The 17,086-nt window shown below is 42.3% G+C and overlaps 1 protein-coding gene across 1 annotated transcript in view; it reads left to right on the top strand.

Annotated features, from left to right (window-relative positions):
* The window catches only part of SGCZ (sarcoglycan zeta), a 648,899-nt gene that overhangs the window by 609,181 nt on the left and 22,632 nt on the right, over window positions 1-17,086 (top strand). The window contains exon 7 of the mRNA XM_066574655.1: window positions 9,967-10,039. Within this exon, the coding sequence (XP_066430752.1) occupies window positions 9,967-10,039 (73 nt within the window). The remainder of the gene's footprint in view (window positions 1-9,966; window positions 10,040-17,086) is intronic.

Genomic DNA, 17,086 nt, shown 5'->3' with positions numbered 1-17,086 from the left:
TGTCTCACTCTTCTCCCCATCCCCGGCTGTCTTCTTCTATATTCTGGTGGCCGGGGATTTAAAAAATCCCCGCCCCTAGAAAGTGCTGCCTCTGATTGGCTGAGCTCTGTGATCAATCAGAGGCAGTGCTCAGCCAATCAGACATTTTGGTGTACGGAGTTACACTTCTACGATTTGGAATACCTGGTCAGTGATAATCTGTGGACAAAAAATGCTCTATGTATAGTACACACACATACAATATATATACTGTAAGTAGGTCATTTTTTTGTCCATAAATTATCGCTGAGCAGGTCTTCCAAATCATAGAATTTTAACTCCATACACCAAAATTTCTGACTTTGATAGAGGTTGGATATATATGCATATTTGATCAGCTCTCAAACATTACACCCATGCTAAGTTTAAACCTTAACCCTTAAAGGAGTTCCAATACATCTACCTAAAACATCTTCATTGAGGTTTTTGGCTCATCTTCTGACTTTATTCAATGTCATTCATAGTCAAATTCTCTTTCTGGAAAGCTAATAATAAATCATTTACTACCCAGTAACCAAAATGACAGATATGTTGATTTTTTTTGTTCAAGTCAAAGGAATTCAGATTAATAAAATGAAATTTAAAGCTGGAATAAAACTGGCTCAGAAGGGCTTGTAAGAGAGGGTGATACTTAATGTACTATAATTGATTTAGAATATATAAGCTTGTTATTGGAGCGCTAGTTTTATATTGTTATGGGGAATAAAAGGACATATTAAATGGGTCTCGACTATAGAATGAGAGACTAATCTCTGTTAATATTTTCTACAGGAGATGTGTTGTATTCTAATCTTCTGCTCTACTGCGCACAACTCAAGTCTGTCAAGTGACTTATTGCCACACATTTACGCACTTAACAAGTTCCAAGCAGTCCAGTGCAGATACTGCTTTTTCTTTCAAGTGCATTTTTCCCAAGATTACTTACACTAAATAAAGTAAAAGGACATAAAGTTTGCTTCTGTCTTCCAAACAATAAAACAACTCTATGTTCTACAAGATTTTTGTCAACATTATACAAGCAGTTCTCTAAAGGAAAGAATAACAGAAAAGGAAGAAACAGAGATTTAAGTTGAAAGTAGCTATTTCTTTTACATGTGCATCCACCAATGTTCCAAGTCCTTAACAGCTTTAACATCCTTGTATTACAACATTTTACAATGTAAATGTACTGATCTTTCAGGTCCCAAACCATTGTTCAAAGAACAATTTTTGCTGTTGCTCAAAAGGGATATTATTTCAAGATCAGACCAATGAGACTAACAAAAGTGTATCTAGCAATGCACTTTTATGAAGTCAATCAGTTATTCACGCTCCCAGAATTATTTTTGGTTCTTGTTGCTTATCATAAATGTTCTTATGCTGGAGAACTCATTTAGGCTAGAGCTTTTCTATGAATTTTCCTAGCACAACTTTTCAATTTTAACTATTAGGCTATATCAAAAATTAGTTTGAGTTGCATGCCACACAGGGAACTGCAGCTATCACTCAAAAAAAGTTGCAGTGGAGACTTGGATTTAAAAGGAATGAGTGCTCTACATATATTTTATCTAGGTAAAACCTGATTGTGAATCATAATTTTTTTTATTCCTATTTTTTCTGATTTAGATTTTTTTATTGTGTTGTTTGCACATGATTATGGGGGCAGCCATCTTGGACATCTTAATAGCATTCAGAGATATACTTTACATCAGTCATGTGCTTAATAAGAACCTGTAAACTAGAGATGTTCATTGACTTGCCATTCATGATTACATTGGGAGGCTGGTGCTGTATGTTTCTGTTTAATACGTAACAAAGACCAGTATATTACCAATGGTTGATGCAAAGATACAGTAGCCCGGTTTAAGGCTTGAGTTCAGGCTTATGTATTCTATCAGAGCTGGATCTAACTGTGCCAGTGGTGCTATTTGCATGTGCACTGAGGTAAGGTAGCCAGAAGAGTGAAGAAGAAGATTTCAGTCACTTATAAATTTACTATCCAGTACTTCTGTTTATGTCCCTGTTGGTAGAAGCTTGCATATAATTATTTCTCTCTGCAAGGTAATGGAGGAGCTTTGTGCTCTAGGCTCCTGCTAGACTGATGTAAACTGCTTTGCTGATTTGTGATGTAGCTGAAGACTCCCAAGATGCTGGCCCCAACTACATGGCCAGGTTCAGCAAGAAGAAGAGGAGTATGTCTTCCATTCTTCTATTTGCTCCACTTCAGTAGAGAAGCAATGAAAAAATAAATTATTTAAATGCAGATAAAAGCATCAAAGGTAGAAACAGAGCGACTCATTTTAAAAAAGAGTAAAACTAAACCCTAACTGTTCTTCAACTATATAAATAGTAAAAAGATTAATATTGAAAGTGTTGGCCCTTACTATATAATGTAGGAGAAATTGTAGAGGGTGATGAGGAAAAGCAAATCTATAAAATAGTTTTTTCATCAGTGTATTCACTCAGGAAAATGAAACATCAGGTGAAATATATAGTTAAAAAGTAAACTCTCCATTAAATGTCACTAGTCTAATGTAGAAGGAAGGACAGAGCCACCTTAAACATATTAAAAAAGACAAATAGCCAGGGTCCTGGTGGCATACACCCCTGGGTTCTAAGGGAATTAAGTAATGTGATGGACAAAACATTGCTTCTTATATCTAAGGACTCTATAGTGATGGGGTCTGTGTTACTGGATTGGCACATTGCAAATGTGGTTCCACTATTTAAAATGGGGTCAAATATTGAACCTGGAAACTGTAGGCTGGTAAGTCTAACTTCTATTGTGGATAAAATCTTTGAGGTGTTTCTAAGAGATGCTGTATTGGAGCACCTCAATGAAAATAGCTGTAAAATTCCATATCAGCATGGGTTTATTAGGGGTCACTCCTGTAAAACCAATCTGATCAGCTTCTACAAGGAGGTGAGTCCTAGAGTGGACCAGGTAAAGTCACTAAATGTTGTATACCTTGAATTTTCCAAAGTGTTTCATACTGTGACACATAAAAGGTTGATATATAAAATGAGAATACTTGATCTGGGCGAGAATGTGTGTGAGTGGGTAAGTAACTGGCTCAGTGATGGAAAGTAGAGGGTAGTTATTAATTGAGCATACTCTTATTGGGTGACCATTACTAGTGGGGTACCTCAGGGGTCAGTACTGGGCCTTATTCTTTTTAATACATTTATTTATGACCTTGTCAAAGGATTGCGTAAATAAAATATCAATCTTTGCAGATGATACAAAATTTTGTAAAGTAATTAACACAAGAGAAGACAGTATACTGTTGCAAATGGATCTGAATAAGTTGGGGGTTTGGGCAGAAAAGTGGAAAAAAAGGTTTAATACTGAGAAATGTAAGGGTATGCACATGGGCAGGGGAAATATATGTCACTATACACACTCAATGGTAAAAAAAAAATGGATAAAAATTGACATGGAAAAGGAATTGGGGATTATAGTTAACCGTAAACTTAATTGGAGCAACCTAGATCAGGCAGCTGCTACTAAAAGAAATAGGATATAGGGGTACATGACGAGAACATTGTTTTCCCTCTTTACTAGAGATGAGCGAGCACCAAAATGCTCGGGTGCTCGTTACTCGGGATGAAATTTTCGCAATGCTCAAGGGTTCGTTTCGAGTAACGAACCCCATTGAAGTCAATGGGCGACCCGAGCATTTTTGTATATCGCCGATGCTCGCTAAGGTTTTCGTTTGTGAAAATCTGGGCAATTCAACAAAGTGATGGGAACGACACAGCAACGGATAGGGCAGGCGAGGGGCTACATGGTGGGCTGCATCTCAAGTTCCCAGGTCCCACTATTAAGCCACAATAGCGGCAAGAGTGGTGCCCCCCCCCCCCCACTGTCAGAGTAAAGATCGTTCTCCTCTGCCATAGCTGTAACAGCTGTGGCAGAGAAGAACGATGTTTGCCCATTGAATTCAATGGAGCCAGCAATACAGCAGGTTCCACTGAAAGCAATGGGATGCCGGCGATCGCGGGATGAATTGTCGGGAAGGGGTTAAATATATAAGCCCTTCCCTGCAATTCATCCAGAAATGTGTTACAATAAAAATATATACCGGCGTATAAGGCGACGGGGCGTATAAGACGACCCCCCAAATGTCACCTTATACGCCGGCAATACAGTGGAGCAAAGAATAAAAATCATTACTTACTTCTTCTAATTCAAAGTAACGATCCGCGCCACCATATAATAATCAATGAGAATGACTCACCTGGTGCACAGCGGGGTTCCCGTAGACCGCCAAATCCTTGGGGAACAACCCGCCAGCACCCGTGATCCGAGTATGCCTGTAGTAATACACGAAGAGACTTCAGATATCCTTCGATAGGGAAGGAGAGCCGCCGGAATGAAGGCAATCCCAAAGAGAGAAAACTCCCCTCAATGGGTTAAAACAAGCAAATCTTCAAATAGAAAAAACTCTTTCCGCGCTCCTGCTGGAGCTTCCTCTTATGATTAATTTATATAAATACTGTCTGCTACGACAGTTCATTTTTTCCGAAGAGGAGCTCCAGCAGGAGCGCGGAAAGAGTTTTTTCTATTTGAAGATTTACTTACTTCTTCTGACGTTCTGTGGCGCTCCTGCAGGCTGTTGCTCCCTCCTGGTCCACGGCAGAGTATTGCTTTCTGGACGCAGGGCTTGAAATCCCCGCCTCCAGAAACACAGCCAATCACAGCCATTCAATGACATCATTGTCATTGGCTGTGATTGGCTGAAGGCACGTGTGTTTCTGGAGGCGGGGATTTAAAGCCCTTTGTAGAGAAATCAATGCTCTGCCGGGAACCAGGAGGGAGCAACAGCCTGCAGGAGCGCCGCAGAATGTCAGAAGAAGTGAGTAATGATTTTTATTCTTTGCTCCACTGTATTGCCGGCGTATAAGGTGACAGTTGGGGGGTCGTCTTATACGCCCCGTCGCCTTATACGCCGGTATATATTTTTATTGTAACACATTTCTGGATGAATTGCAGGGAATGGCTTATATATTTAACCCCTTCCCGACAATTCATCCCCGCGCACGCCGGCAGACCATTGCTTTCAGTGGAACCTGCTGTATTGCTGGCTCCATTGAATTCAATGGGCTAACATCGTTCTTCTCTGACACAGCTGTTACAGCTGTGGCAGAGAAGAAGGATTTGTCTTCTATATGTTCTCAATGGGGCCGGCGCTGCTGCCACCGGCCCCATTGAGCGCATATAGAGAAGATTTATGGCCTTAAGAAGGACCGTTGGGGTTCTTGAAACCTAAAATACTCCTAACACTCTCCCTATAGCAGCTCCAACACGATACCACTTTCCCTGAACTAATCTTAGAATGCATCTGTGGCGAGCCGCGGGAGGGGCAGATTTCAATACTCGGGTGACACCTAATCTCGCCAGCCACTCACTGCAGGGGGGTGGTATAGGGCTTGAACGTTGCAGGGGGAAGTTGTAATGCCTTCCCTGTCTTTCTATTGGACAGAAAAGTGTGCACATTTCTCAGGGAAGAAAGTGAAAGTAACTCGAACATCACGTGGTACTCGTTACGAGTAACGAGCATCTCGAACACCCTAATACTCGAACGAGTATCAAGCTCGGACGAGTATGCTCGCTCATCTCTACTCTTTACAAATCACTGGTCAGACGACACATAAAATATTGTGTAAAGTTTTGGCACCGGTACTCAAGAAGGAAATATCAGAGTTTGAATGGGTTAAAAGGTGAGAAACTGAAGTAATAAATGGAATAGGTGGACTGCAATACCCAGAGAGGTTATCAAAATTAGGGTTATTTGGTTTAAAAAAAGGCGGCTGAGGGATGACCTAATAACTTTGTATATAACTATATACTCCTGGTGGTGGAGAGATCCAGGTCGCCTTACCTAACCTTGACTCCTAAACATCTCTACATACCTGGTGAGGATGGGAATCCAGAGCCAGATGTACCGAGCCACATGGAAATGCAGGAGTGGATGTCAGATGGAAAACGGAGCCAGTCCTGTGCAGAGATTACAGATACAGGAAACAGAAAGACAAACAGAACCCAGCAGCAAAACACACAGGGAACTCGGAACACACAAAAACACAATATATGGATACATAAAGAACTATATACATACAGATTGCTGCACCAGCAGCTTGCGAGCAATCACCCAGGGAATGAACAACAACACCAAACATTGTGGGTAAGGTCTGGAGGGTTTAAATAGGAAGCTGATTACAAATCCCCACCAGCTGTGTGGAGGGGCTAGACACAGTAACCCTGTGAATGCTGAAAGAAACAGAAGCAGACTCAGGAGACAGGATGATGCCTTGGTCTGCTGGACCTAACAGAAAGCAGGTTTTTATATCAACATAGAAGGGGGTTCTTTAATGTAAGAAGAGTGAGAGTATGGAACTCTGTGCCTGAGGACATGGTAATGGCAAACTCACAAAAAGAGTTCAAGAGGCATGGACACCTTTCTTGAACGTAACAACATTACATCTTGTAGTCAATTTTATAGTCACTGATTAATTCAGGAAGCTTGTTGATCCAGGGAATTATTCTGATTGCCAAACTAGAAATAGAGAAGGAATTTTTTCCCAGAAAACTTGGAAAATTGGCTTCTACCTCAATGGGATTTTTTGCCTTCCTCTGGATTAACATTGAGGGAATAATAGTCTGAACTGGATAGATACAAATCTTTTTTCAGTCTAAAATACTATGTAACTCTATGCCTGTCTTCAACTTAGGTATCTAGCAAGGCAAACTGCAAAGGGAAAGATACATATATTGAGGGGTTCAGGAATCAGTGCACAGAAAACATAATCACTGCTTAAGGAGATGCGACGCCCTGTGCCCACCCATGTTCTGACTGCTACAGAGCAATGGCAAGAGTGTGGTGAGATTGCCTGGTGCTGTCGATCACCCTGGGGGACCAGCGGGTGGTCATCAAGCAGTTTAGTGTCCTTATAAGTGCAATTTAGTTAGGTTGGAGGCTACTTAGGAGGAAGAATCATATCACATCCTCAAATCACAGGGTTGAAATTGGAAGCCCTTGATTTTTTTTTTTCATCATTGCCAAGTGTGGTTGCCAAAGAAAGTAAAAGTGTATAGATGTCCTGATACTTCTTCTCATTAAGAATCCTATATAGCTTTTGTATAAACACTTAAAAACTGCATCAAACTGTGCTGTGTGAAAAAGGCTATTTTCTAACTTATGGGTGAGTCTTCCCCATATTTCAGATCCAAAATGTAACCGATTACAACCCTATGGCCATTACAGGATGATTTGTCAGTAGCTGAAAGTAAGAGCTCGGTGTCAAGTCAGCTCAGTTATGTCAGCTCAGACCTGGTATCATGTCAGCTCAGACTACATGAAGCTAGGGGATTGGACACTGGGATAGGCTGAGATATGATTTACAGGAAAACTAAAGTCTGACTTAGGAAGCAGAATGGATAATGGTAAAGGACTAGATATTTGGCATTATAATTAAAGATGAGCGAGCACCGAAATGCTCGGGTGCTCGTTACTCGAGTCGAACTTCCCGCAATGCTCGAGGGTTCGTTTCGAGTAACGAACCCCATTGAAGTCAATGGGCGACCCGAGCATTTTTGTATGGGACCTATGCTCCGCTAAGGTTTTCATTTGTGAAAATCTGGGAAATTCAAGAAAGTGATGGGAACGACACAGAAACGGATAGTGCAGGCGAGGGGCTACATGTTGGGCTGCATCTCAAGTTCCCAGATCCCACTATTAAGCCACAATAGCGGCAAGAGTGGGCCCCCCTCCCAACAACTTTACTTCTGAAAAACCCTCATTAGCAAGGCATACCTTAGCTAAGCACCACACTACCTCCAACAAAGCACAATCACTGCCTGCATGACACTCCGCTGCCACTTCTCCTGGGTAACATGCTGCCCAACCGCCCATTTCAGTAATAGTAGCAGTCAAGACAGGCCCCAGTAACAATTCCAAAGCAGCAGTATAGGGGGAGCACAGTATTAGTTCCATTTCAGTAGTAGTAGCAGTCTAGGGTATTAATGAGCGACTACTACCCCCAGCAGACACACAGTAAACTGAACACGGTCACAGGCAGCCCAAAGATTTTTTTTCCAATTTTTTTGAAAAAGCCCACTGCCTATATAGCCAGTATATCTCTTTCCCTGTACCACTGTCCCTGCCTCACCAGTACTGCCCCTATACTCAGTGAAATGACTGCAGACTGAGGACGCTATGGTCACGCCCGATATACAAAAAAAAAATGTGCAAAACTGCTAAAAGCAGCCTTAACAGTACTGCACACGGTCAGATGTGGCCCTAAGAAGGACCGTTGGGGTTCTTGAAGACGAAGATAACAGCCTAACACTCTCCCTATAGCAGCTACAGCAGGACGGCACTTTCCCTAATGTCTCTCAACGTGCATCTGTGGCGAGCCGCGGCCGGCCCCAGTTTATATACTCGAGTGTCACCTGATCTCCCCAGCCACTCACTGCAGGGGGGTGGGATAGAGCTGGAACTTCACAGGAGGAAGTTGTAATGCCTTCCCTGTGTTTCTATTGGCCAGAAAACGGTGCAAACTTTTCTGGGAAGAAAATGGAAGTGACTCGAACATCGCGTGGTGCTCGTCTCGAGTAACGAGCATCTTGAGTACCCTAATACTCGAACGAGCATCAAGCTCGGACGAGTACGCTCGCTCATCTCTAATTATAATGCTTCCTAAACCACCCTAACTTAACCCACCACTTAAATGGAGCACCCACTCTGAAAGTAGCTGACACCAAAAGTAGCAGTACTACTGGAAAGTAGCTGAGACCAAATTCAGGGAGGATCAAGGGCCACAGACCACTGAACACCAACACTAACCACCGCACTGTGCACCAAAACGCTACATTGTGAGCTCTGACCAGTAAACTAACAGTATAACTGTCATGTACAAAGGAGGCGATTTAAATACCCTCACTAAGAACCTGATAGGCAGACTGGGCTGAAAGACAACCCCATCAGCTTTTCAGTACTGGAACCCAAGAGAGATGTCAGTAATGCTTCAGTATCCAGCATAGACCAGTGCTAGCAATCAGGAAGTTACGGCGCTATCGGCACCATGACACTTAGCCCATGAGCAGCTTTTGCATTTGGAATTTCTTCAAATATTATTGCTTATTGAATCCTTGCATCAGGAAAAATAAGGTTTAGGCCTCATGCCCACGGCTGGGTCGGATTCCGACTGCGAAATCTCGCTGTGGAATCAGACCTGGTGATGGCCAGAGACCTGTCCGTATCCGCAGCAAAAGTCTTGGCCGGTGCGCATGCGCAGTGTAGGGCATGATGCTGCCATTGCGCCGTCGATGACATGGATCCATTGCGACTCGCCGCGGGACAGACTGCTTCCATTGACTGCAATGGAAGCCGTCTGTGCGATTCTTCCGCACATAATAGAACATGCTGCGATTCTTCCCTCTGAGCGGAAAATCGCAGTTGATTTCTGCTCATGGGTAGGGAAGAATCTTTTAACATGGCATGGTCATGGACAGACATTGTTGCGGAATTCGCGGCAGGCATCTGACCCTAAATTCTTAAACAATAATCCGTCCGGGGGCATTGTGCCTTAATGTATCATTTTAGACTTACCAAGAACTAATGCCCTATTTTCTTATCATAAACTGTATTATTATTATGGGTCATATATCTTTTAATGTATTATTTACATAGTTAAAATTGAAATAATTGATTTAATTTGGTATACTGTACATTTATGTTTGATTTGATTTTTTACTGAACAGGTTTGCTTATAGAAAAACATAAGAATATCCACTCGTCACTGCAAAACAACTTCTGCCTCCCTGAAGAGAAGTAGAAAACAATTACTTTAAAGACAGCTTTGTGGGCATATTTCAAAATGAAAGCAAACTATTACTTTAAGAAACTACTGAAATGATTGCTGACATGAGTCGTTTTATTGCAGGAACAGAAGGAGCTGTATTTGGCCATTCAGTGGAAACCCCACATATACGAGCAGGACCCTCACAAGACCTCAGGTACTTTTATTTTATAACACATATACGTGTTTATACAAGATAAATGTTTAAATACTATATATATCACACGGTATACGTGCAAATATGTATACTTATATCACCTTGTATATGTTTATACAAGATAAATGCTAATTATATGCGTATATATATAAATAAGATATTTTATTCAATATGAATTAGCTTTGCTCTGCATGTCTGAAATACATTACATTATAGGCTATACATGTTGGAAGTAATAAGCTGATGTTGAAAAAGGACTGTAAAGGTGACTCTGTTTGCTGTCAAACTACTCATTTGAGTTATGTTATGTTTAACTCTGGGCTATCTATTCTATACAAGAAAACACTGTAAATCACAGGTTAAGTAAATGGAATTTCTGATGGCTTAATAACAACCCACATGCCCAGGTGACTGTAGCATAATAATAGTTCTGACTAGAGATGAGTGAACGTACTCGGTAAGGGCGATTTCACAATCGAGCACCGCGATTTTCGAGTACTTCACTACTCGGGTGAAAAGTACTCGGGTGCGCTGTGGGGCGGGGGGTTGCAGAGGGGAGTGGGGGGTAGCAGCGGGGAACAGGGGGGAGCCCTCTCTCTCTCCCTCTCCCCCCCACTCCCTGCTGCAACCCCCCGCTCACCCACAGCGCCCCCGAGTACTTTTCACCCGAGTAGTGAAGTACTCGAAAATCGCGGTGCTCGATTGCGAAATCACCCTTACCGAGTACGTTCGCTCATCTCTAGTTCTGATGTGATGGATTTTTCCATACATATATTTAATTCCTCTTTTATAAACTTTTCAATAATGGTCCAAGAGGCCAGATTGCAGGTAGTCAATGTATGTATGTATTGTTGTTTTATTCTGTGATCTTTTTACTTATTTATGTAATTATGTTTTTTACTATCTATGTCCCCCATGATGTCATACAAGACCTCTGGGGGACAATCACGTGTTTTTTAGTTTTTTATTTGACATTTTTACACTGTAGCTGAGGCATCCATGGGAGCCCCATAACAGGGAAAACATCCCTATAATAACAATAGTCACTGGCAGAGCTGATCAGGGTCTACTAGGACCCTGCAGCTCTGCTGTGGCAGGGAATCCCGGCGGTCACTGACTGACGGCTCGCATAGTGAAAGAAAGTTTTCCACATTCACTTTTTTAGTACATAGCGCTCATTGAGCGATGTGTACTAAACAAAGGAAGAGGCAGAAAGGGTTAAAACCCACTTCTCCCTCCTCCTCCGGGTTATCAGCTGTTACTAACAGCTGACCACCCATCCTGCTTCTGATTGATTGCAGAAGCAGGAAGCTTTAATCACCGCCGTAATTTTACATAATGCTGGGCTTTAAGCCCGGGACCAAGCGCCATAAATTTACAGTGCTTGGTCCTTAATAGGTTAAGCAACACGGTTATATGAGGTCTTGTATTTTTAGGAACAGTAGTAGTTTTGATATGCAGAATTTTGACGTGCATATGAGTCTTGGAACGTTTTTTCTTACATTTTTTGGAAGCAAGCAAAAGAAAAATGCCAATTCCAATAATACTACTTACATTATTTTTACAGCGTTCACCATGCATGATAAATAACAAAATATTTCAATTGTTTGGGTTGATACAAACATGTTAATACTCATTATGTGTTAGTTTTTTAAAAGTTTTTTTATCTATTAAATCATCCTAAAATAGTTTTTTTGTGGGAAAAAAGTGTACTTTTTTCATTAAATTAAACTTTATTGACTTTTTTTTACACTTTTTTGTTCTGTCCACATGACAGGGCAAGTGGACAGAACAAGCAGACACACAGAGCCAGAAAACACAGCATACAACAGCCAGGGATATTGTTTTGCGCCTCTGAAATTTTGAAAATCTAGAGGGCACATTTACCAAATGCAGTACACCAGAATGCTGGCATATAAAAGTTGCAAAAATGTTGCTACTTTTCTCGCTCCTGCCCTGCAGCTTTTTCGAAAAGTGAGCAGGGCATGTCTGAAGAGGGCATTGCTATTCTGGATCAACAGATTTATGTATAATTTACACCAGAAACCCACTTAATTAGGCCAGAAATGTTGGGACCAGGTGTACATTTCTCAGAAGGCACACAGAGGAGTCGGGAATGCGCTGAATACATGAAGAGGCATGTGCCTTTTCGTGTATTTGGCTCACTGTGCACTGGAGAAAATCTTACTAAGCCCATTGGAGAAAATCTTACTAAGCCCAAATGCAGGAAATGCTAGGCCTAGTAAATTTGGTGTTTGGCTAATAGATAAATAGAGAAAGCTGAGATGTCTGGACCCTTTCCTCACTTAAGGCTCTTTTACACGTAACGAGTGTCTGCCCGACACTCTTCCCTGTGTGTACTCCCTCCCGTGCTGTTACACAGGAGAGAGTATTGCTGGATCTCTCACAGTGCGGCCGGCAGGAAGGTGGGGCAACTGGAGAATAGTTCTCTCCTTGCTCTCCCAGCTCCTCTCCATTCACTGTAAGCAGCAGTCGTTCAGTACTGAATGGCTGCTGTTTACACCGAATAATCGTTGTTCAGGATTTTAAGCTGCTTAAGGGCTTAGTCAGACGGCGTTTTTTGCCGCGATTTGCGCATGCGCATGCGTCCGGCGATTTTTTAAAACCATTGCTTCGCAATGGTATCTGACACATGAGCGCTTTTTATGCGCTCGTCCGAAAAATTATAGAACAAAAAATCGCAGATCGCACCTATCTGCGATCTGCGATTCCTGTTCGCTTCTGTATATGCGCTCAATGGGGCCGGCGGCAGCAGCGCCGACCCCATTGAGAACATATAGAAGACAAATCATTCTTCTCTGCCACAGCTGTAACAGCTGTGGCAGAGAAGAACGATGTTTGCCCATTGAATTCAATGGAGCGGCAATACAGCCGCTCCATTGAAAGCAATGGGCTGCCGGCGTGCGCGGGGTTAATTGTCGGGAAGGGGTTAAATATATAAACCCTTCCCTGCAATTCATGCTAAAATGTGTTAAAATAAAAAAAAATTGTATACTCACCTTTCCGCTGCAGCCGGAGTCCAGCCGCGGCCGCAGTCAGTTCTCCTGAACTGCTTCTCGGCACTATTCAGCCGGCGGGGCTTTAAAATTCCCGCCTGCTGAATGATCTGCTCTGATTGGTCACAGCCTGACCAATCAGAGGCCGGTTTCACTCACACACCCATTCATGAATTCATGAATGGGTGAGTGACTGCTGCCTCTCAGCGCTGAGCCAATCAGGGGCAGGTCTGACTCACATCCATTCATGAATTCATGAATGGGTGTGAGTGAGGCATGCCTCTGATTGGCTCAGCGCTGAGCCAATCAGGGGGCAGGTCTGACTCACACCCCCTTCACACCCACTGCAGGACGGCTGCCCGGAGCTGCAAGCAGAAGGTGAGAATGCAATTTTTTTTTATTTTAACACATTTTAGGATGGATTGCAGGTAAGGGCTTATATATTTAAGCCCTTACCGACAATTCATCCCGGGCTCGCCCGCAGCGCATTGCTTTCAATGGAGACGGCTGTATTGCCGTCTCCATTGAATGCAATGCGCTGGACAGCTCCGGCCCGTTTCTAATGAAACGCGGCTAGGAGCAGATTTTCGGGCGATTTGCGGGCGACTTGCGCGCATTGGTCACGCGATTTGCGGATGCGCATCCGTCATGCGATCTGCAAATCGCGGCAAAAAACGCCCGTCTGACTAAGGCCTAAAACTGAATGATTGGATGATTCTTGTGCAGTCATTCAGTTTCTGCATGCTTTTACATTCAATGGTGCATCAAATAAAACCTATGTATATGTTAAAACAATGTGGTAATTTGCCAAAACACATCTCCAGTTTTTAGTTGTGTTTTCCTTTTCTTTTCTTTACCCATTTGTTTAGCTCAACTTTATCTAATAAGAAGAATCATTTTAATAGTTTATCAGCGAAAGCCTGGGCCGCTATACCCTTTTAGTTATTTGTGCTATGTAGGAACCAATTCCTTGCCCAGGGCATTCTTTCTTTTATGTTATCTTTATTTATAATTAAATAGAAACTGATGCATTATTAGAACACTAACAAATTGGTTGAACCCAATGTCAGTGATGTACAGAATGCGAAAATATAAGATTTACCCGTGACTTTGTCAGTGTGCAGTATGACATCTTAAAATTATCTCTGAACTTTTTCATTTTGCTGAAAAAATAACTCTATGGAAAAAAAAACTGTGAAGGACAAAATGTTTGTTCATGCATTATTCATAAAGTTCTAAACAGAAATGCCAATCTAGTGCAAATAGTGGATTAACATCTTGAAAGGATGCAGCATTTTCCTTAGTTTACAGTATAAGGGCAATAACAAGGCATACAATACGCTTAATGTCACTTTGAGATCTTTATATGTTAAAAGGGATCTGTCTCTCAGTAAACAGTAGCAATCATTTTGTTATGTACAGATAAACCCTGATTGATCTATGCTAGGAGAACTTCAATGAATTCACAAATGTGAAATCACAACTTAGTTTCTGGAAGAAGCGCTTATTCTCTTCATTTTAATATTTTTTTTTTAGTATCTGGCAACGGCAAAGTCGAGAGGTGACTACTCCCTATTAATACTCCTTGACCTCTCCGCTGCATTTGACACTGTCGACCATGACCATCTCATTATGCTCCGCTTTATTGGCCTAAAGAACACTGCTCTCTCCTGGTTCTCCTCCTACCTCTCTGACCACTCTTTCAGTGTCTCATTCTCTGGCACTATCTCCTCTCCACTTCCTCTTGCAGTCAGGGTACCCCAGAGCTCGGTCCTTGGTCCCCTTCTCTTCTCTAGTACTATTGTACTGTCACCACTGTTAGCTAGTGGTTTGACAGGGCTTGCATGGTGGAATGCCCTTGTCACACCCATAGCTCCCAATTGTCTGGAATCGTGAAGGTCGATGAAGGTCCTAGCAGCGTTTGTATGGATTTTTGCCTGGGGTTAGTTTTCCTGTTAGGCTTAGACTATTTGCTGTATATGTTTCCAAGTTACAGGTGTAACATGGAAGCATTTACAGTTAATAATGTAAACCTAACAGAAGGACAAAGCCTAACTTTCCAGGCCAGGCTAAAATTAATACAGATGCTGCTGCTATCAGTGTCCCCGGAGCAGCTGTCCACCTTCATCTCCTGCAACCCACAGCTGTATATTGTGGTTTCTGTGTGTCTCTCTTTCTGCTCTGACAGGGAAACACTAATTCAGCAGAGCTCAGCTACGCCCCTTCACTGAAGCCTCCCTGCACGCTCCCTCCTCACCCCCCACTTGTGTATGCTAGCGGTAGCAGCCCAACTCTTCACTTTACAGGGGGGATGGATTCACGCTCCAGCAGCTCTCTCCGTTGTCTTCTCCCCACTGCTTCAGGAGCCAGATGCTCGATCAGCTTCCTCCACGTCAGGAAGAGTGACAGTGGGGCCAGTAAAGGGGAGATAGGAGGCCAGTGTCTGGTACTGCTCCCCTGCCTCCTCTACCTTCAGCACCTGTTAGCGCCACCCCTGCTGAGAGGCAGATGGGAGCTGAGTAGCTTCCTGGCTGAAGTATCGTCCCCGACACCTGCCCGGACAACATTCTCAGTGACTGGCAGGACCTGTGATGCCGAGGAAAGGGAGGCAGCCGCCAGCCAATCAGGAACAGAGGGCGTCAGCACACAGTAAATTTTGTCTCTACCCCTACTTCCTGGTGGTGACAAGATACAATAATACCCTCTTCTCTATCTATACAGCCCCAACTGGACAAACCATCCACAAATTTGACCTCCAATACCATCTCTATGCTGATGACACCCAATTATACACCTCTTTCCATGAGATCTCTGAACCATTCCTCCAAGACATCACTGACTGTCTGCCCACTGTCTCTAATACTATGTCCTCCCTTTTTCTCAAACTTAACCTGTCTAAAACTGACCTTCTCACTTTCCACCTTCCAATCGACCTCCCCTCAATATCCCCATTCCAGTGTCTAGCACCATCATAACCCCCAGACAGTATGCCTGCTGCCTTGGGGTTACACTGGACTCTGACCTCTCCTTTACCCCCCATATCCAGTCTATGGCCAAACATGCCACATGCACCTCAGAAATATTGCTAAAATACTGCTGTTCCTCATGACGGACACGCTAAAGACACTCATGGTCACCCTCATCAACTCCCAACTCAACTACTGCAACTCGCTATTCATCGGCCTACCCCGCACCAAACAAGCTCCAATCCATACTAAATGTAGCAACTAGGCTAATTTGTCTATCCAGCTGTTACTCAGACACCTCTACACTATGTAGTAACATTTATATATTGTATGTAGATTATTATTTATTTATTTTAAAGCGCCATTAATTCTAGGGTGCTGCACATATAAATCATGGCTTTAAATACATTACATTTAAAAAACAACAGGTACAATAAAAATAAACAAAATTAGTTTCAAGTGGATACAGGTGGAGAAAGGACTCTGCCTGCGATGGCTTAGTCTACAAGCAAAGGCGGAAGGAGACAGTAGGTGAAGGTAGACTCTGCTCATGTACTACAGTGGTTGCAGCAGGGTTACTGTAGGTTGTTGGCTTTTCTGACGAGATAGCTTTTAAGGTTCAAACACACAGATGATTTTGAAAATGTGGCTGTTGATACATTAAGAGGTGTTACCACGAAGATGTATGCTAAAATACACCTGCAGATTTCTATAAAAACACAAGAAGAATAGTGTAATAAAACTCAAAGGATAAAAATATGAAACACAGAAAAATGTCATATTGTATTTTGCTGTTGATGTTCTTATGCAATCTTCGGTTCGTGCCTTCTATTTTTTTTCTTAATGATCGTTTTGACTGTAAATAAAAAAAAATTAATAGAGAATTTTATAAAGTATTCCAAGTAGCAAGAAAACAATTCACAGCACATATGGAACTTACAGTAGAAAAAAAATCCAAAATGTATTCTTCATCAAAAGGAAGTATTCAGGTTATGAGGTAATACATAGCCAGCATGTAACAAATATACATACTTAGTAAGTCATTAGTAGATCAAAGTAACAGC

The sequence above is a fragment of the Eleutherodactylus coqui genome, chromosome 7, assembly GCF_035609145.1.
Source record: "Eleutherodactylus coqui strain aEleCoq1 chromosome 7, aEleCoq1.hap1, whole genome shotgun sequence".
Taxonomy (NCBI): domain Eukaryota; kingdom Metazoa; phylum Chordata; class Amphibia; order Anura; family Eleutherodactylidae; genus Eleutherodactylus; species Eleutherodactylus coqui.
Note: the sequence above shows the minus strand (reverse complement) of the source record. Positions and strands in the feature narration are given on the sequence as shown.